Here is a 25,398-nt window from a genome sequence, read left to right as displayed (position 1 = left end):
AAAAAAAAAAAAAGATTGTCAAGGATCAAAATGAAACATCATGTGGGTGTCTCTAATCTCAGACGCCGTCACTTGTATAGATGGCAACGACGTCTAATTTTTATGTTTATATTACTCTTCTTACTAATGTGTTTATTCGCTCTTCACACCTACATGATAGGAGGAACTTATGATTCCAAACCAGAAAAAGAAGAGATTGGGGAAAGAAAAACTCCTCCTCCTCCTCCTTCTTCTCCACCAACAACAAAAACAAAAATAGACCCTGCCGCTGCGGCGAAACTGAAAGAAGAAAAAGAAAACGAAGAAGAAGAAGAAGCGAAACGACAAGTAAAAATTAATCGAGAAGAAGAACGACTTGGTAATGCGGAATTGCCTGAGGAAACCCCATCAAATCCCAAGAATCTTTTTAAACTGGATGATATGATCTCTACAGAGATGTGCCACGTGGTGGAAAAGACTTTACCGGGAGATGATGATAATAATAATAATCAAAATGTGAATGTAGTGACGGTGAATTTGGATTTCTTTAGAACTCGACCTCGCCAGTGTGAAGAGGAAGAGGAAAAAGAAAAAGAGGAAGAGGATGATGAATTTCCCGGACCTGAACAACAAGATGAGATAAAGGATGGAGAAAAGGAAAAAGAAAAAGAAGAGGAAGAAGGGCCAGCAGGAGATGATGATAATAATAATAATAATAATAATAATAATAATGAAAAAGGAGAAAAGTTGTTGAGATATGGAAGGGATTCTTCTTTGGCCTCTAAGTGTAAGAGGGGATATTCTTATATTGTTGGGTTTAAATCACGTATATCTCCGGTTTCCTATTTCCCTGAGGAGATATTGGAGAATAATGATAATAATAAAGATGATCCTGATAATAATAAAAATAATAAGAAAGATACTGGACTTCAACGTGTTCGTCAAGTAATTATGGAGAGAGAAAAAGAAAATGAATATGCGGATTTTTTACATCGTGTGATTTGGCGTCTCCCCTCATCTTCCACTCCACTCCTGCGATGTGTTCCTCACGAAGCAAAGGCTTTACAGGGATATTCCTATTGGGAATGGAACTCCACTGCCTTAACAGTGCGTTTCTCTCTCTATAATGTGAAGGATACGATAAAGAGGGGTAAAAAGGCTTTGGAAGAGGAAGAGGAAAAAGATGTATTGGAACAACATGGGGAATTTAATGCTGGGGAATTCTCTTTTACACCGGAGAGTAGAGTACGTTTCTATGGTTTACCCTCACGTTCAAGTGGAATGATGTTAGAAGAGAATACCAAGTATCATCTATTTAATTCTATTCCAATGGATTCCACTGTTCATTTGGGATTGGGAGGGAGTGGAACGGTTCCACTTGTTTACGCTATTGGACGTGCACGACGATATAATTCTATACCGGAAAATACCAATATTAATAATATTAATAATAATACCAATACTAATACTGATGCCAATACTACTACTAGTACTACTACTACTAATAATAATAATAATACTAGTACTGGGGAGAATAACAACAATGAAGAGGATATGTGGAAGCAATATACAGTGGGTATTCTTTGGTTAAATGGTTCTCCACTACGTGTGGAAACACAATCCTATAATCGTCATGGTCGAACAAGTATTACATTTGTTAATACCGCGGGAGCCACACGATTGTATTTATTACCAGGACCAACACCTGAAGATGTATTACAACAATATTACACATTAACAGGATTCCCCATGTTTCCACCACGCTTTGCACTTGGTTATCATCATGCACATAATGACTATAAAGATAGTAGTAAACTTATAGAGTTAAGTAATAAATTTGAACGGGAACATATACCTGTAGATACACTTGGTGTTAGTTTTCTTTCCAGCGCTAATGATCAACGTATCTTTACATGGAATACCACACATTTTCCAGATCCATTAAGACTTCAACAACAACTTTGGCGTGATGGAGGTCGTTTTCTTGTTATTTCTACGGTTCCATATGTACGTATAGATGCACGTTTTCCACCTTATCTTGAGGGAAAAGATAATAGTTATTTTGTCACTACAGATGCGGAAGTTGATGTTCCATATATGGCTTTAACAGGAACTCCAATTTCTACTTCTCAAGGTAGTAAAGTGGTTCGTGGATGTATGGGAGCTTGGATAGACTTTCTCAGTCCCTCAGCTCGACATTGGTATAGTGGATTATTAAAATATAAACGATTTATTGGATCCACCAATCATACCTTTCTTAGTTTAGAAGGGAATACACCTATAGTAGAAGGCACTGCATATGGAAGTCTTCCAATGAAAACAGGACACATGGGTGCTGTTCAACATGCACAAGTGCATAATGTATATGGAATGCTGCATGCAATGGCAGCCTTTAATGGTCAATTACGCCGAACACATTTCTATAGAAGACCATTTGTAATAACGGAATCTTTCTTTGCAGGAATACAACGATATGCGGCGGTTCGTATAGCTCCATATATAATAAATAGAGATGGAAAAGATGAACAAGGTGGATGGAAAGGTCTACAAGAAAGTGTAGAAACTTGTTTAACGCATAGTATAGCGGGTATTCCCTTTGTTGGTGTGGATGTTGGTGGTTTCTGGTATTCAGTAGAGGAGGAATTATTACTTCGATGGTATCAACTCGGTGTATTTCTTCCCTTCTTTCGTAGTAATGCGGCTGCGGGAGTTCCATTACGGGAGAGTTGGGATCTTTCTCCATCTATACATGCCCGTATTCGAGATGCGATTCAATTTCGATATACACTTTTACCAACTCTCTATACACTCTTTTGGCGATCACATTTTTATGGAGAGTTAATTATGCGTCCATTATTCTTTGTCTATCCAGAGGAGGAACTCACACGGGTGGAACCGATAATGTTAACCCAACAATTCTTTCTTGGACCAGATTTATTTGTGGCTCCTGTATTAACACCATTAACAGGAGTGGAAAAACGAGAAGGTCGTACAATTGTTATTCATATGCCTCCAGAGGATTTATATAATTATTGGACAGGAACATTAGTGAAAGCACATTCCATTTTTAAAACCTCTATAGAGATTTCATATTCATTATTATCAGAAAGTTTAATGACTCCACTCTTTCAACGTGTGGGAAGTATTGTTTCTACATATACAGATGTTAGCAAGATGCGAAGTACACATGATGTGGCTAATTACACTTTAACGATAGCACTTCCAAGTCTCATGCCAATCTTAGAAAAACAACAAAAACATCAAACTCATTTACTTGCTCGTGGGGAACTATTCCTAGATGATGGGAGTAGTTATGTAAACTATCATGAGAAGAAGGATAAAAACAATCAAGTACATTGTGTCATGTTATTTGAATGTATATTAATGCCAGATTCGAATCTCTTTATGGTACGTTGGCGACCTTCTTCTTCTTCTTCTTCTTCCTGCAGAGAAGTACGAAATCGTCTTCAAAGTGATAATATAGATGGATCTATACAGAATGGTTATTATCTCACACGATTACGGTTATTATTTGCGGCTGAAGGGGAAACGGGTATTTTGTTGGATAACGGAAAAGTTGTGGATAATCATGGGGATTTGCTTACCATGGAAAAGGTGACACCGCACATAGTGGAGATAGCAGATACGAGTATATCCTTCTTATCGGAAGATGATGATGATACCCCATTGGATCAGAATAATAATAATAATAATAATAATAATAATAATAATAATAATAATAATAAGAAAGATCTAAACGGGGGAGATGGCACTAATCCAATGACTCAACGAAACGCAATCAGAGTGTTTTTAAATCCATAGTTATGAAGTTTCTAAGAATATATATATATAAAAAAAAAAAATGACTAAGTAGAGAACTTTCATATGTCTTTTATTTTTCTTTCTTTCTTTTTTTTTTGTTTATTACTGTTTAACCAAACAGGTTTTTGTTATTATGATTGTGATTATTAGTATTAGTAGTATTAGTAGTATCGATATTATTAACTAGCAGAAGAGAATACCGTTACTTCTCTAGGTATCTTATGTGAAGATATTGATGTGACTTCTTTTGTTTTTTTTTTCCCATTTTATTATTAAAGGGAGAATTATTATCACAATTACAATTGTTTTTTATTTTTGCTGTTTTTTTTTTTTTATTTCTTATTTTGTTATTTGTCATTCTAGTGATTTTAACGGTTTCTATTTTTCCTCCCTTTTTCTTCCTCTCCCTTTCCTGTTGTCTTTTTACTACTTGTCTAATGCAAGTTTTTATTTGTTTTTTTATTTATTTTATTTTTCTCTCGTTTTCTCCTCTAATCATTCAAAATAAAAAATTACTGCATGGCTCATATATATATATATATATAGAGAGAGAGAGAGAGAGAGAGAGAGAGAGTGAGAGAGGAGTGGAGAAATATTACCCCCTCTATTTCTCTTTATGGATCTTTTTTTTTTTTGTTTTTGTTTCTTTGAACTCTTTGTGGAAAGAACGAAGTATGTGTTTCTTTTCCTTTCTTCTCCTTTTTAAATCTCTTCTCTCTCCTTCTCTATCTCTCTATCAATCAATCTATTTATCTATTTATATATATATAGTTCCTCTAGAAGTACAGAACAGAATAGAAAAGAGCTGTGATATCAATACACCACTCACGCTCAGAAAGTGAGTAGACGAGAAATACAAAAAAAAAGGGGTTATCTAAACAAGAAAAAGTGAGAAGGAAATACCCGAAATGAATACTGCAGTAGAGAAGACTCAACAACAAAAACAAAAAAAGGAAGAATGGGAAAAAGAACAGGAAAAGAAAAATAAATTACCTGTTTCTTCGCCCAGTAAACATCTTCGTTTAATGGGTGTGGCTAGACTTCTTCAACGTATTCGCAGTAATGATAAGGGATTACACTCTCTTTGTGTAGAACCCGAATTGTTATTACTACCAGACACGAGAGAAGCGTTATTGCAAAACACAACGATTCGAAGTGTTATGTTTGATAGATTATCACCAGAGATTATCTCAGAAACTGTATTTGCAAAGTTTATGGAATGTTTATATCATTTACCACTGCGAAGTCTACAGGCGGGCGGTCAATTGAAATTGCCGAATACTTATTTGGCACATGTATTGCATTTGGTAGAGTATTCCTGCGGGGTTGGGAAAGGCTGCAGTTGGTCTTCAGAAGAAGAAGAAGAGGCATCATCATCATCATCATCTAATAATGAAAATAATAATAATAATAATAATAATAAAAATAATGATGAAAATGAGAATAATAATAATAAGGATGATGATAATAATAATGCGGCCGATATGGAAGCAAGAGATGTAGAAACAAGTAAAGAAGTACCAGCAGCAGCAGCAGCAGCAGAGAAAAAAGAAGAGAAAAAAGAAGAGAGTGATAGAAAAGTGAATGCGGAATTACATTTTGTGGATTTCTCTGGGAATACCTTCACACTCTCAGATGCGACACGAGTGGGAAAAATGTTATTTCACCCGAAATGTTCACTACGCCGTGTGAATTTATCCGAATGTCGATTGGGAAATAAAGGCGTACAGGCATTATTACAAGAGGCAGCGGGCAGTCCACGTCTTCAGAGTGTTAATAATAATAATAATAATAATAATAATAATAATAATAATGTTAATAATACTAATAATAATAATAATAATAATAATAATAATAATAATAATAATAATAATAATAATAATAATAGTACTATTAATACTACTACTGATAATACTGAAGTTGTTAATAATGATGTTTGTAGAGATGCGACGGTGGTGCCATTGGAGTTGTTGGTACTGCGTTGGAATGGCATCACGGAGGATAATAGTCTACAAGGACTTCTTGACATACTGGAGAATAATGAAGATAATAATACTAATAATACTAATGAAGATAATAATAAAGATAATACTAATGTAAATAATACTAATAATAATAATAAAGATAATAATAATAATAATAATAATAAAGATAATAAAGATAATGAGAAGGATGATCAATGTATAATGTGTGTGGATGCCTATGGGAATTATCTCTCCCCTGCCCTCTACAGCCGACTGCGGGACCGCATGGTGAAGTTGTGGCCGCTTCTCAAAGCCCGTGAAGAGAAACGGCGAAATGAACATCAACACCTCTTAAGTGGAAAAGAAGAGGAGGAGAAAAAGAATAATAATAATAATAATAATAATAATAATAATAATAAGAAAAGAAACAACGAAGAGGAGGAAGAAGAGGAAAAGAATAGAAAATCGCCAGGGGCTTTGGGGTTTCTTCTCTCATTGGATGATGCCTCAACAGCGTCCTTACCGTCTCTTCGCACACTGGTGTCCATGATGACAGTGTAAAGAAGATGGATGGTAGAGAAAAAGGAAAATAAAAGAAGACGTTGTTTTCACAGAGTCTTTTGTTTTTTATTTTATTATTTCTTTTATTATTATTATTATTATTATTATTATTATTATTATTATTATTAGTTTGACTGTATGATTGAAGAAGAAATAGATACAGTTATTGTGTATATGAGAAGATGATGATCAGAAACAAAAAAGAAAAAAAAAAATGTGATGTACAGTGGAATTAGGCAAGAGTGTATGTTTGCCTGCAACTCCCCACCCAGTTTTCTACAAGTGCGGACGATAGATGAGAAATGTAAAAAAAAAAAAAAACAGAAACAGTTATATATATATATATAGTCCTCTTTATATCCATGTTTAGTTTTATCCTTTGCAGATATTTAAAATACCTTTTAACAACCTACGATAAAGCACCTTCATTACATCTTTACACATTTCTCTCTCTTTCTCTCCCTTTCTTCGTTTTCTGTGGATAAGTCAAAGTGCAGAAGGAACCCAAGAGAAAGAAAAAAAACATATATATATATATATATATATATATATATATAGAAAGAAAGAATAATGCAGAGAACAATTCTCTCTCATTCTCAGCTGCTGCGTGCAGTGAAGCCCATTCCACACTTCAAACCAGTTCCATTCAAACAAGAGAAGTTTCTCTCCATGAAGAGCCGTAATGTGGGAACTTACTTTCAAGCACGGCAGCGTATTCTTAAAAGATCCACCGCCGTACTGGAACAACAAAAACAAAAACAAGAGGGGAAACAGACGGAGAGTAGTGGACACTCTGGCGGATTAACATCATCCAAAAGCCATGATCATCATCACAATAATAATAATAATAATAATAATAATATGAGTTTGAATCAAGAACGAGTCCTTGTGGGAACACCTATTACAGCACATATGGCGGATGAAATAGATGTGTGGAATCGAAACCTTAAAAACTTAGAGGCCCTTCAGGGATTTGTTCTCACAGATGAATTAATTTACGATGCTATTTCTAAAAATATACATTTAGGAGCTTTCCCTTATTTTTTAGATTGGTTGCGTAAGGCTGCACAGGAAGAACGAGTTCCTATTCCTCTTTCTGTAATGTCTGACTTGCGTATATATATAGACTTTGTACAATCTATGCTCCCTTCTAGTAATGCAAGTTTAATGATATCACCGGAGAGATTTATTGGACCTGTGGCTCTTGAGACTCCGTTATCGAAAGAGGAGGAAAAGGAGGAAAAAGAAAAGAGAAGTGAGGGACTTTTTTTTCTTCTTTTTCTTCCTTTGGTAAATCCATCTCCTTATGTGCGTTATCTTTTAAAGGAAATGTATATTCCTGTCTGGGAGTGTTTATACCAATTAGGACTTCTTCCAAAAACAACAGGAACAACAATAGAAGGAGAGGAAGACTCTGAAATTGATTGGAATCGTTTAGTACGGGAGAATGTGAGTAAAGATAAAGTCTCTGATATCTTGCAGCACATCTCCTCAACTGTTGTCTCTGTTAATAATAATAATAATAATAATAATAATAATAATAATAATAATAACAAAAGTCGACCAAGCAATCGTAATCTTAACAAGAATAGTGACAGTCATGAAAGAGAAGATGAGGAAGGACTAAATGGATTACAGGCCTATTTAGATGTTTTTCTCGCCCTCGCCCAGTGTGCAGCTGAGGCGAAGGAATTCCATCTTCTTCTTCAATTACAATTCTTCTTTTGTACTTTATTTGTCGAAGAGAGAAATAATAATAATAATAATAATAATAATAATAATAATAATGGTAGTACTACTACCGATGGGTCTTTGTGTAGATTGAGAGAAGAAGTATGGTGCCAAAGTGCTGCGGATGTTGAACGACTCCATCAATTTGCGAATGAATTTCTCTCTGCTGTTTATTATGGCCGACACGCCTATCGAAGTGAGTTGGCCTTGGGAGATTATGTGAGCTTTATTCATAAAGATAACACTGGAGAGAGTGGAAATGATGAAAAGATTACAGAGATAAAGAATATCCAAAAGAGAAGATGGGAGAATGGAGAGACGGCAGAGGAAGGAGAAGAAGAAGAAGGAGAAAATGGATCTAATGAAGAAGTAGAAAAAGAAGAAATAGAAGAAGAACAGAGAAATGATAAATCTATGGATTCCTCATTTCTAAAAATAACATTACAAGAGGCTATAGATAATGTTCTGAAGGATTTACTTCGAAATGAATCTTTATCACTATTGGATGCTTCTCTATATGCGGCATTGGCATTACAAGACGGATCCCTTATTCCAATCTCTACTACTTCTACTACTAATATTAATAATAATAATAATTCAATCAGTCGTTTTTCTAATGTGGAAATTGAGTGGATGCGAATATATTGTGACTTGACTCACCGTTCTCATCTCGGAGAGAATGTGATGAATACATTAGAGTCTTTATTTAGTCCTGATGGCGTTTTTGTAAAGAGCATGATGGAAACATTTGGGAATAATAATAACAATAATAATAACAATAATAATAATGATGATATTGTAGGACAAGAGTGTTTTCTAGCATTGGTGGTGGAGTTAATTATTACAGTGGGAACTATGCCCTCTATATATACAGTGGAAGAAGAAGAAAAAGAAGAAAAAGGAATGATGCTATTACGATTGATAGAGACATTCCTCTCACGTTTGAAGGAAATAAAGAAGAAGGAGCAATCCTCATCCATATTATTATTACCAGTTTACAGTGCGGCCTCTTTCATACTGTTATTATCTCCTTTTCTTACCAAAAAGAATATCTCTCTGAAAGGCAATGAAAATAATATACAGAAAGAAGAAATGTATTCTATTCCTAATAAAACAGCCATGTCTATTTTGTCTGATGTGATGATAAGTATAATGGAACAACCCACGAGATTTGGAAATGCATATAGTGCTGTTTTCATAGTACTTGTCCATACGGAATTATGGGATGAAGTCCTGCAGTTATTGCTCAAGTTAGATACAGTAATAATAATAGAAAAAGAAGAAAAAGAAAAAGAAGAAATAAAAAGAAATAGTATTGGTGAAGAACAGCAGCAGCAGGGAATGAGTAGTGTGTTGATGGACCAACGGGTGTACGCATGGATCTTTCGAAAGGCTCGAGATGTGGGGAGAGTGGATATTTGTTTATTCCTGCGCCGTACAAGGGAGAAGCTTTTTTATTAGGATAAAAAATAAAATAAATAAAAATAAATAAAAGAAACATTTTTTTTTTTTTTGTTTTTCCTATTAGAGAGTAGTAGTGCTGCTGCAGCGGCTTACAATTTTATAATGGTTTGTCTGTTGTTGTTCTTATCACATTTATTATGATTATTATTTTTTTTTTAATTTATTTCTTTCTTTCTTTGGTTTTTTTTTTTTTTTTTTTTTTTTTCTCTCCGTAGGCCTTTATTTTTCTGTTTTTTTTTTTTGCACTTTTGCCCTTTTTTTTTTTTAAAAAAAAAAGAAGATTAATTGCATACATATAAAACTTAGACTTTGTGTTTGGTGTGTGTATACATATTATTATTATTATTATTATTATTATTATTATTATTATTACTGTTTTTCTCTCTTTATTCTTTATTATTTCTTCCATTTCTTTCTTTCCCTTTTCTTTCTTTCTCTCTTCTGTATGGGAAGAGGAAGTAAATAAGGAGGGTAGTTGGTGTGAGAAGGACACATTACTTTGGGAACGCACACCTGTTCCTTCATCTCCTTCTCTTCCTCTTCCTCCTCCGTCTCCTCTTATTATAATTACTATCCACTATTATTATTATTATTATTATTATTATTAATATTAATATTATTAATAATAGTACGAGCCGTATTCTCTGCATATAGTCAGTATTGTAGTAGTAGTGATAGTAGTGGTAGACGGCGTACGTTAAATACATACATACATACATACATTAGGTATACCCTTCTCTCTCTTCATATACTATATATATATATATAGAGAGAGAGAGAGAGAGAGAAGACCTATTTAGTCTGTTTCTTCTTATTTATTTATTTATTTAATTATTGCGAGTCTATTATTTAAGTTCCCATGCGGCGTACGGCGGCTCTTCTCACCGCCACCCCCGAGCGGTTTACAATTCTCGGCACAACCCATCAACGTCCACGCCGCAGCGGGTTTGGTAGAAACAACAAAATGCGCTCAAAGCCCAGCGACAATGTTGCCTGGTACGATAAGGGACCAGTCGAGTGGCTGCCGCGGCCGGTGCGGCTCACACCCAATCATAATGACCAACTGCGGCAGTGGATGATGCGAGCCACGCTGGACGGCAACACAGATGCCTTTCAACATATTCGGGAATTACACCGCGAGTGGTCTCAACATCCATTAATGCCGGTGTTGGGGGATGTGGAGCCGAAGTTCCCATTGAATCTATTTAAACAAAATCATAAAGCCAAGAAACGGTTTTTAATTCGCTGGCACAAGGCGAACACACCTGTGAATTGGCTGTGGATGCCGCGGGGACCCACCGTGTTAACGCCACTCCACCGCACGAACCCCGCACAGTATCCAGAGAATTGGAAACAAATGGTGCGGCGAAAGGCAACCGCAGAACGGCAACAACAATGATAACAACAAATAAGAAGAAGAGAGAAAGTGTGTGTGTTGTGAAGGAAATGCAGAGAGATGGAATGGAATGGAAAGAGAAGAGAAAGAGAAAGAGAAAAAAAGATGGCTGTGACGAATTTGGTGATTGTAGTTGAGAGAGAGAAAGAAAGTTATATATATATATATATATATATATATATATATCTTCATTGTGTAAGTGTGTATAAACTTCTTGCTGTTGCGAGTTGCATAAAAAAAAAAGTCTATTCTTTTTCTTTATTTCTCTATTCTTTTGTTTTTGTTTTTAGATCTTGATACGTTCACTCTTTATAAAAAGGGAAGATAACCCACACTCCCTCACTCACATACAAAGGAAAATAACAAAAACAAGTGAACGAGATCATATTTATATCTGACTAGTATATTTGGAAGAAAAGGAATATTTCAATATTAGTAAGAAGGCAATACCAAGAACAATAAGAAGAAACCCAAAAAAAAAAAAAAAAGAAAAAAAGGGGATAATAAATATACCCCCCACTCCTCCCTTCCTCTCCTCACCTCCCAAAGAATAGTAAAAAAAAAAACAATAAACAAAAATAAAAAGAAATAAAAATAAAGAGGTTGTAAAAAAAAAAAAAAGAATGGATGCTTCGCATCGATTCCGAGAGGCTCTTATTATGCAGGTGGATTGGGTAAATGTACTCATACTGCAGCGACAGCGGCCGTACACAACGTGGAGACGTCGACAGGCCCAATTCTTTGCCGTTATGCATATTTGTTTTCTGCTTGTTCTCTTTGGTCACTTTGTGCATGAAGTGATTACTTGGGCCCTTGCCTTTCTTTTACAAACCGCCGCCTTCTGTGTATCTCTCTTTCACTTTATTTTTGTCAATGAGTATGGGGATCGTATGAATAACGCGATGGAGCTTGAACAGGAAGTCAACCCGTTGGTGATTGGGGAATTTACAATTCGTTGTTTTGCCATTCTTCATTATTTATTAATGGGGGCGTGGATGATGCCCATTGCGGGGGCTCTGGAGTTAATATATGATTATCACATTTTCCGTAAAGGAGATTTTCTCGTTGATGCGACCACCGCGTGGAAGAAATTGGAGGCTTTGAAGTTAGATTCACGTTTGCGGGTGGGATATCAGACATTAATGTTATTGGCAACTATTCTGCTTTTTGTCTTTTCATTACTACTTTCTTGATTTCTTTTTTTCTTTTTTTTTCTTCTTCTTCTTCCTCCCATTATCTTTCTTGCATGGGGAGAGAGTGTAATAGTGTTCATACAATGTTTTTTTTTTCTTTTCTTTCTTTATATTTATTACTTTCTACCGTTGTTGTTGCTGTGATTGACCCAAGTTTTCTCTTGGCGGCTATGTTCAGAAAATCATTGTTCATATTTTTTTTTTTTTTTACATTAATGCCGTTTTTTTTTTTGTTTATGGTATATATATATATATATATGAATAGTTATGTGCGTATAGGTTTACTTATTTGAGTGTGATATTTCCTTACTTCCCTTTTGTGGTTCTTAACTTTATTTATGTGTAAATATACTTATATTTATATATTTATTTATATTTGTTGACATATATATATATTTTTTTTTTTTTTCTTTCTTCTATTTTCTTTTATTATTATTATTATTATTATTTATACTTCTTCTAGGTTGTAGGGATATCGATAATACATAATTATATATATATATATACTTTTGTATTTACAATGGGTCGTAATTGGTGGGTTATACCGGTGCTGCTTCTTTTTATTGCCAGTTGGATATTAATTGTTATTGGCTTTTCCATCACGCTGTTTGAATCCCCAGTCGTTTACGGTAAAAACTATGGTGGTAGACGCATTACGAAATTAACCGTACTCGGTTTTATCGGAATTGATGTGGATGTCCCAATAGAAGGGGCAAATTTTACGTGGGTGACTAAAATGGATTATTTTCACTACTACGTTGATCTAACCGTTCAGTTACCATACGGTTTTGCCCCGCAGCATGTATTTCAAAAATACAACTTTGATGATATTCCCTGTAAGGAGTTTACATCTAAAATGAAAGTGGGCCAAGTATTTACATTGTTCTCTATATTTGCCTGCCTATTTAGTATTGTCTTCCTTATAGCTGTTATCTTTATTCGATCCCTATTACTATTACTATGTGTATGGATATTCGGTTGGATTACTGTGATTTGTAATGCGGTCTCCGTGGGAACTCTCTTTTATGTTTATTTAAATGGATTCTGTGTGGATGATAGACCCACGCGGATTCCACCGGGTCTTCAATTCTCTATGCCGGCTGGGGGAACGGCGTTGTTTTGCTTGGCTGCCGTGATGCTCTTAATGGGAATGATCGTCAGTAGTATTTTGTGAAAGTAAATAACAACGATGTTGTTGTCATATTTATTTATTTTTCTTTTGGGGAGTGTTAGAGAGAAAAAACTTTCCCCATCTCTCTCTCTCTCTCTCTCTCTCTCTCTATTACTATACACACTCGGGTAAAACACAGTTAGGTGATATTATTCGATAGTAGATTTATTGTGTGTACCTTAAAGAAAGAAAGAGAGGGAGAGAGAGAGAGAGATGGGTATTAATGTCTTTTTTATTTATTTATTTATTGTTTATTTGTTTTATTTGCTTTTATGGCTCAATTATGGGTTCTCCCTGTTTTTTTTTTTTTTTTTTCCTTCCTTCTTTACCAGTACTAATGTGAATATCGATCTCTCTATTCTTGTATTTTTTTTTTTTGTTTTCCATGATAATCCCAAAATGTTGATAAAGAAGGAATATGTTAATATCCTTTTATTCTCTCATTGTTAGATAATATTAATAAATGATAAAATATTACTTATTCTGCTTTTTTTTTTTTCTCTCTCTTTGTTGTTACTGTTGTGATGACTACTATTTTGGTTAATATCTCTTTCTTATTTTTTTTTTTCTATTTATCTACATTTATTATTATTATTATTATTATTATTCTATACAACACTTAAAAAAAAAAACAAAAGAGTATTTTCTCGAGTGAAGATACAGTAATAGTAAGTAATAGTGGTTTGTGGGCCAGTGAAAGAGAAACCAAAAAAAAAAAAAAAAAAAAAAAAGAAAAGAAGAAAGAAAAAAAGAAAAAAAAAAAGACCAAAACAAATAAAAGAGATTTAACGGTAACACAAGAAAAGAAGAGGAAGAATAAAATAAAATAAAATAAAATAAATGTCTACTTTCACTTCTGCACGTGCTCTTGCATTGGGCTCCACATACTGTGCGGTCTGTGGACAGTGGGTATCTCAGCAGAATAACAATCCACACTCATCCACCAATTGGTGTCAACACTGTGGTAGTATGCAGACATCCGAACCCGGAAATCATCATCATCATCACTATTATGATAATGCTTATATGTTTGAGGCTTCTAATAACACTTCCGCGGCTCTCTTGTTTACACCAGCGGAAATACGAGCCGCACAGGAGGAAGTAATCGCAAGAAGAAAGAAAATAAATGCGGCAGAAGGAGGAGAGACAACTGTGGGAATCACACAAGTTGACAATCGTGTATTGGAAGAGGCGTTTTGTGAGAATTGTGGAGTACACCGGCAGTGTAAAGTATTCGCAAGACAAACAAGAAGCGCAGATGAAGGTCAAACTATATTTTATCAATGCACAAAGTGTCAATCCGAGTGGCAACTTAATTCTTAAATATATTTATATTTTATTCTATTTATCTTTTTTTTTTATTGTAAATTCTCGAGTTCGTATAAATACCCTTGTGGAGACCTACACATACTGTACCAACATATACTTTAGATATACATATGAATTGTTGTAAGGAAAAAAAAAAAAATGATACATATTGTTCTTGTTGTTGTTGTTGTTGTTCTGCGTTTCTCTCTCTGTGTATATATATGTGTGTATATATATATATGTATGTGTATATATATATGTGTATATGTGTGTATGTGTGGTTTCCTGATTAAAGAGAAAGGGTACTCTTTTGTATTCACTGCAGATAAAAAGTGCAAATATGACAATCTTAGTCATTACAGTTCTTTTGCACAACTCTAATCCCTACAAGATTTTCTGGGGAATGAGAGTGAATAGTAATTATTTATTTTTCTCTATTGTACATGTTTTTTTGAACTAAATATCCTTTTTCTTTTTTCTTTCTTTCTTTTTTCTTCTTTTTCTTAAAGCTGATAAAGAGGGGAAGTATTGTGAGAGGAGACAAAAGGATCTTTTTTTTTTTTTTTTCCTTTTCTCCTTCTCTCTCACACACTCTCACTCCCTCTTTATTTCGTTCTTTCTGTGTCTTTGATCCTATCTGGGAATAAAAAAATAGCGGGCGAAGAAGGAATTTACTTTGTAAAGAAGAAGAAAGAAAGAAAAAAAAGAGAAGAAAATAATATGAGTGTAGCAGGTACAATTCAGGAGACTAATGCCCCACAGGGTGTTAGCCCATCTATTCTGAGTAAAACCGTTGATCTTTTCACTGCCACTCAACAAACCACTCATGAAGATGAGTTTGAGTCCATACCACTTTCTTTTCTCTCCACTAACCGTGTAGTGGCTGTATTGGAAAAGGCGGTGGAGCGGTTAGAGCTGTTAAGCCTTCTGGACACAACTGCCCCAGATGATAATCCTTCCAGTGGGTTTCTCCCAGCACTGACAGGATCGACAAGTACGAATCCTACAGCTAATGTGGATCAATCACAAACGTCAGGATCCACTACGCCACGTAAAGCGGCTTTATTTGTTGGTAGACCTGAGGAAATGTCTCGTAGAACCATTCGTGAAATGAATGCGGCATTAGAAGTATCGGCGAGAATGCAGCATGGTGGTCGTTCCACAGTGGCAGACTTGGTAGTAGAGCAACAACGTCTGGAGAGACGTTATGGTGAATTGCTGCGTCAAACAGAAAAAACGAATCCAAGTCCAAATGAACCAGAATTAGATAAGAGTTGTTTTGCGGCTGTGCGTGATAATGAAAATGCGGCCATTATGGAAGAACTAAGACAAACTTCTCGCAAATTACGTGAACACAATAAAGCACTATTTGTTCAACTCAAAGATAACCCGAATGATGCGGATAACTGGAAAAAGGTTGGAAATGAACGGTCAGAGTTAATTCAACTCTTACAAGCTGTTGTTCGGGAGCTGACGACGGGCTACGCTGCCCCGAAGCAGTCCACCACCACTGGCACCCTCACCCGCACGAACAGCCGCTACGGCCGTTCCGCCGACTCGGAGAGTATGGCGACGGAGTCCAAAGAGGGCACACTTGTGATGGGAAAGAACCGCTTTGGCAACACGATGCAGATGAAGCGCGTGGCCCGTGGCCCAGCCGCCCCCCGCATTCCCCTCACCTCCCACTACGAGCGCTTTGCGAAGCTCATCTCGGACGAGCAGAGTGCCCAGCGCTGGGCGGACGAGCTCGTGCTGAAGGAGAAGGAACTCAACCAGAACGTCAAGCAGCTGCAGCACGACCTCAAGGCGGAGCGGCAGCGGCGCGAGCGGGACGTCGCCGACCGGCGCCAACGCGTGGCGGCCCTCCGCCGGCGGCTCCGCGACGAGCGGCGGCGCGTGAAGGACGACGGGGCGAATGTCCGCGCGGCGGTCGCGGCGGCGGCGGAGGCGGCGGGTCGGAAGGCGCGGGAGGCCGCGCGGGAAGTCGTCGAGGCGGCGCGGGCTGCCGGGCGCGAGGCGGTCGCGGAGACTCAAGCGCACGCCGACTTCACCGACCACCTGCGGGAGCGCACAGCGGCGATGGACGAACTCGCCGGGCTCTGGGATAGAAAAAATCAGGGAGAAGTCAAGCGGGTGGAGGCGCGCAAGATTGACGTGGAGCAGATGCGGCAGCAGTGCGCGGAGAGACTCCAGCGCGCCACGGCGGAGAAGGAGACGGAGTTGATGCTCAAAGCGCAGAGGGACGCCGAGTTGCAACAACAAGAGGCTCAGAGGAACGCAGAGGAGACACAGGCAAATTTAGAGTATGAGGCCGTCTCTGTTATTCAGTCCGCTATTAAGGGTATGTTTACACGACATGCCCTCACCGTATTGAAGAAGAAGAATAGACGTAAACGTAAGGTGGAAAAGGCGTAGAGAAGGTTGAATGGTGGGTTTTTTTTTTTTTTTTTTCTTTTCTTTTTGAAAATGAACCCTGCCGGTGTTTTATGTAACCACCGAAGAAAAAGGAAGGAAATATTAGAGAGAGAGAGAAATACATGGGACGCTTTATTATTATAAAATAAAGCTTCTCTGTGTGATCAGAGTCAAAAAAGAGAAAGAGTGAGAGATGGATTAAATATGTGGAAATTTGCAATGATCTATATTATATGGAACAGTGAAGCAGAAGAAAAAAAAAAGAAAAGTAACGAACGTGTTGCTTCTGAAATGATGATAAAAGTGAAGTCGTTGTAAAACGTTCAACATTGAATAACACAAAAAAAAAACAAACAAACAAACAGACAAATGAATTTGCGAATGTATCGTGAGGACCTCTGTTCCATATATACGTCTCTTTCTTTCTATCTTTTTATCTCTCTTCTTTTCTTCCTTCAACTTTTGTTTATTACAGTTTCATCATCATCTTTTTCTTCTTTCCATCAACATGTGTTATGCTCATCATATGTAATTCAGTGCAACTCATAAATACAATGAGAAGAAACAAAATAAAAATGCAAAGAAAAAAAAAAGGATATAGAGAGACTACCCAAATACAATTTATATTGTATTGGGTTAGGATATATTTTCCCTCTGATTATTTTTCTTCTCTCTTTCCTTTATTTTATTTATCATTATCTCCTTTTTTTTAATTTATTTCTTTCTTCTCTTTGGGTCTATTTTATTTTAATATTATTATAAAGTAAGGGAAGCAGGAATAACACATTAGCTTGCTCTTCCCCACCTCATTAAAAAAAAAAAAAAAAAAAACTAGTTAAGTCTCTGTCTCTTTGTCTTTTCTGTTTCTCTAAAGGAACGAGAAAAAAAAGAAGTAATGGGACAGAAACGACCGCAGAAGACAACAACAAGACGACTAAAAGCCCCCAAGTTAGAAACAGTGAAATCACATTCACAGAAGGATAAACAATGTTCGGCAATGTTAACAGAAAAAGAAACAGCCGCATTGTTTCTTGGCGATTTAACAACCGGCACAACCTCTTTACCTTCAGAAAACCAAAGTGATACGAAACCCTCCGCCTCTCCAGTGGCTTCTGCTAAACAGACAATATCTACTAGAAAAGATAAATCAAAAAAGTCTAAAAAGACCAAGACAACCCCTTCTACTTCTTTGAAAAAAGAAAAGCCTGTAGAAGCCGTAGAAACACAAACAAAGATGTTGAAAACAACAGATATGATAGTTCCGCTTGAGGAAGGTGAAGACGATCCTTCCGTTTCGGCGGAGGTGCTTCGACAGACGGCAGCGTTTCTCGCCCGCCTCACACCATCACGATCGCAGAAGTTTTGGGCTTTACGGCAAGTGGCTCGTGGAGAGAAGAGTCATCAATCCATTGCCAAGGATATAGATAATATCTCTGATGATGAAGAAGAGGAAGAGGAAGAAGAGGAAGAAGAAGAACTTACATCTAGTGATGATTTGGATGATGGGAAGAGTAGCGGAATGGCAACGGAAGAGGAAGAGGATATGGAATCCGCAATGAAGAATGCGAAAGGTAATAAAATGAAGCGGAAAAGAGGAGGTGGTTCCTTGTTTAACAGTAATCCAGATGTTTGGGATGATTGAAAGAAGAAATATACACACATACATACGTTTTCTATTACTCTACTTTACTTTACTCATTCTTTCTGCCTATACATTATATATTTATATATTTATATTTCTCTCTATGAGGGGTTGGAGAGGAGTACATACTGATTAAAACATGAAATAAGGATAAAATATATTTACAAACATTATATATGTATGGTATGCTTATTTGGGTTTATATACTGAAATGTTATTATTTTTTTTTCTACCTATTTTCATTTTTTTTTTTTTTTTACTTTTCTCTTTCTTTGTTTTTCTCAGTGAACGTGTGCCGGTGTAGGACTAATTGAATTAGGCGGACACAAACAAAGAAAAAAAAAAAAAGGGAGGAAAAACTGTACATCGTCGAAGGAAGGAATTAAAAGAAAAAAAAGAAAAAAAAATCGGGGAAAGTCTAACACAACGCAAGGGAGTTGAATATTACCAAGTAATTTAGGGAAAACTTCTTCTTTCTTTGGTTTCTTTTCCTCCTTTTATTTTATTTTTTTCTTTATTATTATTATTATTATTATTATTATTATTATTATTATTATTATTATTATTTATCAATCTCAATCTCTTTCTTTCTCTCTCTGTGAGTGTGTGTGTGTCTTTGCCAGCTGTGTGTTACTATTACGCGATGGAGACTTCATACAACTTTGCTGATACTACAAAAGTTATCCTCATCTCCATATACTTACATGTTGTAGATCTCCTTGTTGCTATACTCGCCGGTGTGGTAGCCTACACTGCTACGGTACACTTTATACCAGAAGCCCGTATAAAGTTATTACAACGTCGTATCTGTGGTGTTGATATTAACAAATCAACCGCCGAGCAGCGAAAGAAGATTACGTCGACCCCGCATGAGTTACTTAGTGATGCCGATAAGCGACTTGTTGTACCCGAGTCACTTGGTATTCTCGCCGGGGCGGTGTATTTATGTGTATTAGTACCAGAGATATTATTAGCATTTGGTCCATCCAAATCACGGCAAATGGATGGGGCAGTAACCACCATAACTGTCATGTTATTACTTGGATTTGTAGATGATGTATTGGATGTACGTTGGCGACATAAACTGTTACTTTCTGCTATTGGTTCACTTCCATTAGTGTTAACATATGATGGGAGTGTTTCTATTGCTGTTCCACTTCCATTGGTACCTTATTTAGGTACTTCTTTATTATATTTGGGTGGTTTATACCTTTTGTATCTCAGTTTGTTGTGTATCTTCTGCACGAATAGTATTAACATTCTTGCTGGTGTAAATGGTGTAGAAGTGGGTCAAAGTATTATTATTGCGGTAGCCTGTATTTTACATAATATTCTTCAACTTCGTTTAGAGCATAAAGAAGGAGGATTTAATCATGATTGTAATTCTACAGATAATGGATCTATGCATCAACTCATGGCGATTGGATTATTAGTCCCTTTTGTAGGTGTGAGTTTAGCCCTTTGGCATTATAATAAATATCCTGCCAGTATCTTTGTTGGGGATAGTTATACCTATTTTGCCGGCACTGTACTCTCTGTGGCTGGAATTACTGGACATTATAGTAAAACCCTCATGTTGTTTTTTGCCCCACAAATTATAAATTTTATTCTTTCATTACCACAATTATTTCATATTATTCCTTGTCCACGGCATCGAGTACCAACATGGGATTCTCATCGGGATGTTTTGCAAAATAGTAAAAACTATACGCTTTTGAATCTTATCTTATGGTGGTATGGAGATATGCGGGAGGAGGTCTTGACAAGAATGGTTCTAAGGATTCAAGTGGGATTTTGTGTTTTGGCACTTCTCATCCGGTATCTTTTTGCATCTTATTTATATGAACAAGTGGAGTAGAAAAAAAGAAACAAAGAAAAATTAGTGCAGAAGAGTATTATTATTAATGATGATTATAATTAAAGGAGAAAGAAAACGAAAACGAACAAGAACGTCAAGAAAAGAAGAAAAGAAAAAAAAAAAAAAAACGAGCATGCAATTCAATTTGTGAAGTTGAATGGGCGTTTAGATTGATGGGTAGGGTGTCTGTGTCTGTGTCTGTCTGTCTGTGTGTATACTGAGGGATTTCCTTTAATATGATTTGCATTTGATTATGAAAAGAAATAAGAAAAAAAAAAAGAAATGAAACGAAAGAGAACAAAAGAAGTTTCTTTTTCTTTTTTTTAAATTTCTTTCATTCTATTCATACACCACCACATCCCCCTCCCTTTTACTATATTGTTTACAGGGGAAAGGTCCTGTTGGTTACGGAATCCTAACATGTGTCCATTCGTAGCTTCTACAAGAATCTGGTCCTTACTAGAGAATATTAATTGGTATGTTTATTGTATGGGCCTTTTTGCTATCCCTATTATTATTATTATTATTATTATTATTATTATTATTATTATTATTATTATTATTATTACTATTACAATCACTATATATATATATATATATATGTAAACATCTATGTGTTTTTTCTTTTTCTTTTCTTTTCTTTCTTTATTTTTTGCCCTCAGTCAGAAACCAAGACCTCAAGAGAAGAAGCACAATAAAAATAAAAAAAGAGGCAGGGAAGTAAAGAAATTCTGTAAAAGATGAGTAGTGAGACACCTACAACTTCTTCATTCTCTGGTGGAAACCCCACCTCCACAGGCATCACCACTACAAAGAATACCAGTAATAATAATAATAATAATAATAATAATAATAATAATAGTAATCATCATCATAAGGGTAAAAGTGATAGTTTCACGGCCTATCACTTTGCCTCTTTTGCGGCAATGGAAGTAACAGTAACGATGATACCGCGGTTCACCATGCCGCGCGTGAATACCGCATTTGGCGGCCGGTATGGTCCCTTCACACCAAATTACCCGGTGGAAGTTCCTCTTTGGCTCGCACTTCACATTCGCCAAACCGACACCTGCACTATTACACCACCACCATTTCTTGTGGTTCCATACTTGCGAGATGTGTTGGAGCGTGAAAAGGCGAATGATGCCACATTTGAGGCTCTTCCCTTTTATTTCTTTGAAGTTGTCAAACAATTGTGTGAGAACAGTGCGGCTGCGGAGGATGTCCCGCAGGTTTCAGAAGTTGTTCGTTTAGTGGCGGAAGTAAAGGCGACGCGGCGGCGTAAACTGCAGCGAAGTATGGCTGTGTTTGAGGCGGAGGGTTCGCCGGTGTTTATTCCCGGCATTAAACTCACAAATATCGTCCATCACGAACTCGAATATCTCCGCGCCTCTTTTGCGGTGGTGTTGCGCCAAGCCGCGGAGATGCACCGCCGCCGTGAACACCGCGTGGGGGCTCCACTCGAGCAACAATACACGCCCGCCCGCAGTAGTAATAGTAATAATAGTGGGAGTGCTGTTCACATCCATACAAGAATGGGAATGGGCATCAGTACAGATGGAAGCGGGAGTGGAATGGAAACACCATCCATCACGACCACAACACAACATAGTGGAGAGGAGATGTTAACAACAACAACAGCAACAACAATGGAGCGGGGGAGAAGAACTACTACCACAACAATGACAACGAGTATGAGTATGACGGAACAACAATATCAACAACAACAACAACAACAGTCGGAAGTGGAATCCACATTGTTTAGTCAAACCCCAACAGGAGCAACGGGAACGAGTGTTTCCTCCGTCACAGATGCCACAGACACATTAACAAACGTTACAGTGGACGCCTTATCTCCACCAGTGAAGAAGCGACGTACACTTCGACAGACATAAAAGATAAGGTAAAAAAGAAAAAAGGTGTATTGTTGTTGGTAGTGAAAGTGAAACTTGTTTTTCTTTTTTTTTGTGTGTGTCGTGTTGATTTTTTTTTTTTTTTTTTTTTTTTGTACTAAAGTGGTTGTAAGCAAATATTTGGAATTTACTTCCGTTTTTTTTTTTTTTTTATTATTATTTTTTTTTTTCTTACACCCTTTAAATCATTTCTTTAATTATTCCATTTTACATTCTCTATCGTACAGTGCGTTTTTCATATGGGATAACTTATTTTTTGTATATATACATCCATGACCTTTTTATCTTTTTATTTTTCTCTTTTTATTCTTTATTTTTATTGTTTTGTTTTCCCTTGGAGGAAGAGAGAAGGTACTCGGAGCACTAGCCCACAGGGTATTTGTGCAAAGTGTAAAAGGGAATAAAACAAGGAGATTCTCGAACGAGGAGAAGGGATCTCCATATCTATATCCGTGTATATATATATATATATATACGCTGATCGGCAAGTAGTATTGGACTACAAGTTCTCAACGTTGAAACCACAAAAAAAAACAAAAAAAAAGGAGAAAAAAGCAAAAGGAGAAAAAAACAAACAGAAGGAACAAAACAAGAGAAAAGGAAAGGTGTGAAAAGAGAAAGTTATTTAGTAGATTAAAAGAAAGAAAGAAACAAAAAAAAACAGGAAAAAAGAAAAAAAAAGAAATGGACTTTCGGCGACATTCAGGACACTTGGAATCATTTCGTGTGTTACTAAAACACCTGCACTATTATCCAGGTGACACCTTACGGGGAATTATTGAAATTATTGTAAATGATCCCATCAAGTACTCTTTACTGGAGGCCGTAATCACTTCAGAGGAGAAAACCCGGTTTGGTACCACAATAGGATGGCGCTTTGATTCTGAAACTCGCGTTACCAAGTATTATAAACGACGTGTTATTGTGGCTGGTAATCCCCCTCCGGGAGAAGCACTCATCTATTCTGAGAGAAATTCCAGTGAAAATTGGAGTGATGCGGATGGAAGTACTGTAGATACAGGTGAAGGTGGTTCTAGTATGGTTACTGTGGGACTGATGCCTGGTACCTACACCTTCCCATTCAGTGTAGTCCTTCCAGATATTTTACCACCCTCCTATGAAGATCATAGAGGAAGTGGATTTTCTAAACTTACATATTGTTTAAAAACGAAATTATATTCTGGGTCACGTGTTCGAGGGAAGGACCGAACGTATTTTACACTACGAATGTTACCAGTAAATCCATTACAGTGGATTGCCGTACACAGAAAAGTAGATCCACGTGTACGATCATCAAGTATTGAACTTCTCGCATGTGAAGAGTCAATGTCTCTACGGGAAGGTAAAGAAGAGAGTGAGAATAATGATGATGAGAATAATGATGAAAATCAGGTAAGCAGTGGTAGCAAATCTTATCTTATTGATCATCAATTTTCTCTATACAATGAAGCTGAAATAAATGATACTGCTGAAAATGAAGAAGATAATATCAATGAAGATGATGCTTCTCAAACTCCTTTCCCGAATAGTTATGGAGTAGCAGCACACGAATCAGAAAACAAGGAGAAAAAGAAAAAGGAAAAGGAAAAGAAGAAGGATGATAAGAAAGAAAGAAAAAGGGAGAAGGAGGAGAGGAAAAAGAGAGAAAAAATGGAAAAAAAGAAAAATAAGAACAGTAAAGGCATGGAACAATGGGAAGACTCTGCAAACTTGACTGCAGAACATAATGGGGGCGGCAATAATGGCAATAACGTAAAGGTTGATAATAATGAAGATGATGAATTCACCAATGGAGATATTCATAGCAATCAAAGCGAAGGAAGGATTGATGAAATGTCAAATGAAAATGCTTCACAAGAAAACGGTGAAAATATACCACCAGACGGAGAAGATTTTCAAACAAGGGAGGAAAGACTTTTCAGAGAACAACAAGAAGAAGAGCGACGACAACGGGAACAAGAACTACAAGGTCAGCAAGATGATAATATGGATGAATTAATTTATGTGGATCCAGCCTATTCTGATGGAGAAATGTGGGCATATAAACTTGATGTACCTATTGTAAGTATATTTAAGAGAGGTATCGTCTCTGTTTCTCTTGCAATACATTCCATTATCTGTGTTCGAGGTCAACCGGTTACTTTCCGTGCTGTTATTGATAACTCACGGGGTCTATCATCTATTACAAAGGTTGTATTTCTACTTGTAAACCGTGTTCGAATGAGTTCAAAAGCCGAATCTTGTGAATACAGAACCGTTTTACGAGAAAAGGTAATGCGAGATCATGCTTGCCGTGAACACAGATTTGGTATTCCCGAATCTCAACTGGTTCTTCCTAATAATACTCCATTGACACTTATTACGAAAGGATATGCCTGTCGTACCTTCCTTGAGGTAAAAATATCCTGTGTGTATGGCTTTAGAACGCAAACGGGAACCGCAAGAGCGGAGATTGCCGTTGTGGATGGATTTGATATTCAAGGAAAATCCCGTCGTGTAAAGAAATGGACAAACTTTTATCGTGGACGAGAAATGACAAAAGAATCTCAACCATATCCAGATGTGATTTCTCCTTTTGTTACGAATGGTGAAATGGTGGTTGTTTCAGATGATTTGGAACGTTTAAATGCCTCACTTCCACGTACCAGCATTTCTCGTTTCAGTGTGGATAATGATAAGAAAGACTCTTCGCAAGTGACGGCTGAGGCTCCCAAGCGTCAACCACTGTTTGACTATGATCATGTAGTGTATAGACCCCGCTCAACACCAGGGGCCGCAGGAAGTAGTATCAATCCATTTCGCCGTTCAGGCTGGGACACTCGTGTGGATCTGGAGGATTAGTCCATCTCTTTCTCTCTCTTTCTCTTTCTCTTTATTGCTCAGCATATGAGAAAAAAAAAAAGAAAGGGAAAAAACAACAATAGTAAAAAATAAAAAAAAAAGTAAAAAAAAAAAAAAAAAAAAAAAAAAAAAAAAAAAAA

At 36.5% G+C, this 25,398-nt stretch overlaps 12 protein-coding genes across 12 annotated transcripts; all 12 read left to right on the top strand.

Annotated features, from left to right (window-relative positions):
• Window positions 1-153: 153 nt before the first annotated feature.
• TM35_000063780 (glycosyl hydrolase-like protein) lies at window positions 154-3,801 on the top strand (the record flags this gene model as incomplete). Its single annotated transcript, XM_029023415.1, has 1 exon — window positions 154-3,801. The coding sequence occupies one exon, from the start codon at window positions 154-156 to the stop codon at window positions 3,799-3,801; it is 3,648 nt and encodes a 1,215-aa protein (XP_028885439.1).
• A 908-nt stretch (window positions 3,802-4,709) lies between these two features.
• On the top strand, window positions 4,710-6,326 carry TM35_000063770 (uncharacterized protein; the record flags this gene model as incomplete). Its single annotated transcript, XM_029023414.1, has 1 exon — window positions 4,710-6,326. One exon carries the CDS (start codon window positions 4,710-4,712, stop codon window positions 6,324-6,326), a length of 1,617 nt encoding a protein of 538 aa, XP_028885438.1.
• Window positions 6,327-6,896: 570 nt separating this feature from the next.
• Window positions 6,897-9,518, top strand: TM35_000063760 (uncharacterized protein; the record flags this gene model as incomplete). The annotated part of the gene is made up of 1 exon (XM_029023413.1): window positions 6,897-9,518. One exon carries the CDS (start codon window positions 6,897-6,899, stop codon window positions 9,516-9,518), a length of 2,622 nt encoding a protein of 873 aa, XP_028885437.1.
• Window positions 9,519-10,380: 862 nt separating this feature from the next.
• TM35_000063750 (uncharacterized protein) lies at window positions 10,381-10,920 on the top strand (the record flags this gene model as incomplete). The annotated part of the gene is made up of 1 exon (XM_029023412.1): window positions 10,381-10,920. The coding sequence occupies one exon, from the start codon at window positions 10,381-10,383 to the stop codon at window positions 10,918-10,920; it is 540 nt and encodes a 179-aa protein (XP_028885436.1).
• Window positions 10,921-11,540: 620 nt separating this feature from the next.
• On the top strand, window positions 11,541-12,110 carry TM35_000063740 (uncharacterized protein; the record flags this gene model as incomplete). Its single annotated transcript, XM_029023411.1, has 1 exon — window positions 11,541-12,110. The coding sequence occupies one exon, from the start codon at window positions 11,541-11,543 to the stop codon at window positions 12,108-12,110; it is 570 nt and encodes a 189-aa protein (XP_028885435.1).
• A 520-nt stretch (window positions 12,111-12,630) lies between these two features.
• Window positions 12,631-13,284, top strand: TM35_000063730 (uncharacterized protein; the record flags this gene model as incomplete). The annotated part of the gene is made up of 1 exon (XM_029023410.1): window positions 12,631-13,284. The coding sequence occupies one exon, from the start codon at window positions 12,631-12,633 to the stop codon at window positions 13,282-13,284; it is 654 nt and encodes a 217-aa protein (XP_028885434.1).
• Window positions 13,285-14,121: 837 nt separating this feature from the next.
• On the top strand, window positions 14,122-14,604 carry TM35_000063720 (DNA-directed RNA polymerase; the record flags this gene model as incomplete). Its single annotated transcript, XM_029023409.1, has 1 exon — window positions 14,122-14,604. One exon carries the CDS (start codon window positions 14,122-14,124, stop codon window positions 14,602-14,604), a length of 483 nt encoding a protein of 160 aa, XP_028885433.1.
• Window positions 14,605-15,309: 705 nt separating this feature from the next.
• On the top strand, window positions 15,310-17,004 carry TM35_000063710 (flagellar associated protein; the record flags this gene model as incomplete). Its single annotated transcript, XM_029023408.1, has 1 exon — window positions 15,310-17,004. The coding sequence occupies one exon, from the start codon at window positions 15,310-15,312 to the stop codon at window positions 17,002-17,004; it is 1,695 nt and encodes a 564-aa protein (XP_028885432.1).
• An 895-nt stretch (window positions 17,005-17,899) lies between these two features.
• On the top strand, window positions 17,900-18,646 carry TM35_000063700 (uncharacterized protein; the record flags this gene model as incomplete). Its single annotated transcript, XM_029023407.1, has 1 exon — window positions 17,900-18,646. One exon carries the CDS (start codon window positions 17,900-17,902, stop codon window positions 18,644-18,646), a length of 747 nt encoding a protein of 248 aa, XP_028885431.1.
• A 643-nt stretch (window positions 18,647-19,289) lies between these two features.
• On the top strand, window positions 19,290-20,504 carry TM35_000063690 (putative UDP-N-acetylglucosamine-dolichyl-phosphate N-acetylglucosaminephosphotransferase; the record flags this gene model as incomplete). Its single annotated transcript, XM_029023406.1, has 1 exon — window positions 19,290-20,504. The coding sequence occupies one exon, from the start codon at window positions 19,290-19,292 to the stop codon at window positions 20,502-20,504; it is 1,215 nt and encodes a 404-aa protein (XP_028885430.1).
• Window positions 20,505-21,244: 740 nt separating this feature from the next.
• Window positions 21,245-22,399, top strand: TM35_000063680 (GINS complex subunit 2; the record flags this gene model as incomplete). The annotated part of the gene is made up of 1 exon (XM_029023405.1): window positions 21,245-22,399. The coding sequence occupies one exon, from the start codon at window positions 21,245-21,247 to the stop codon at window positions 22,397-22,399; it is 1,155 nt and encodes a 384-aa protein (XP_028885429.1).
• A 702-nt stretch (window positions 22,400-23,101) lies between these two features.
• On the top strand, window positions 23,102-25,258 carry TM35_000063670 (uncharacterized protein; the record flags this gene model as incomplete). Its single annotated transcript, XM_029023404.1, has 1 exon — window positions 23,102-25,258. One exon carries the CDS (start codon window positions 23,102-23,104, stop codon window positions 25,256-25,258), a length of 2,157 nt encoding a protein of 718 aa, XP_028885428.1.
• Between the last annotated feature and the right edge of the window lie 140 nt (window positions 25,259-25,398).

This window comes from Trypanosoma theileri (genome assembly GCF_002087225.1).
Source record: "Trypanosoma theileri isolate Edinburgh chromosome Unknown TM35_Tth_6_V1, whole genome shotgun sequence".
Lineage (NCBI taxonomy): Eukaryota > Euglenozoa > Kinetoplastea > Trypanosomatida > Trypanosomatidae > Trypanosoma > Trypanosoma theileri.
Note: the sequence above shows the minus strand (reverse complement) of the source record. Positions and strands in the feature narration are given on the sequence as shown.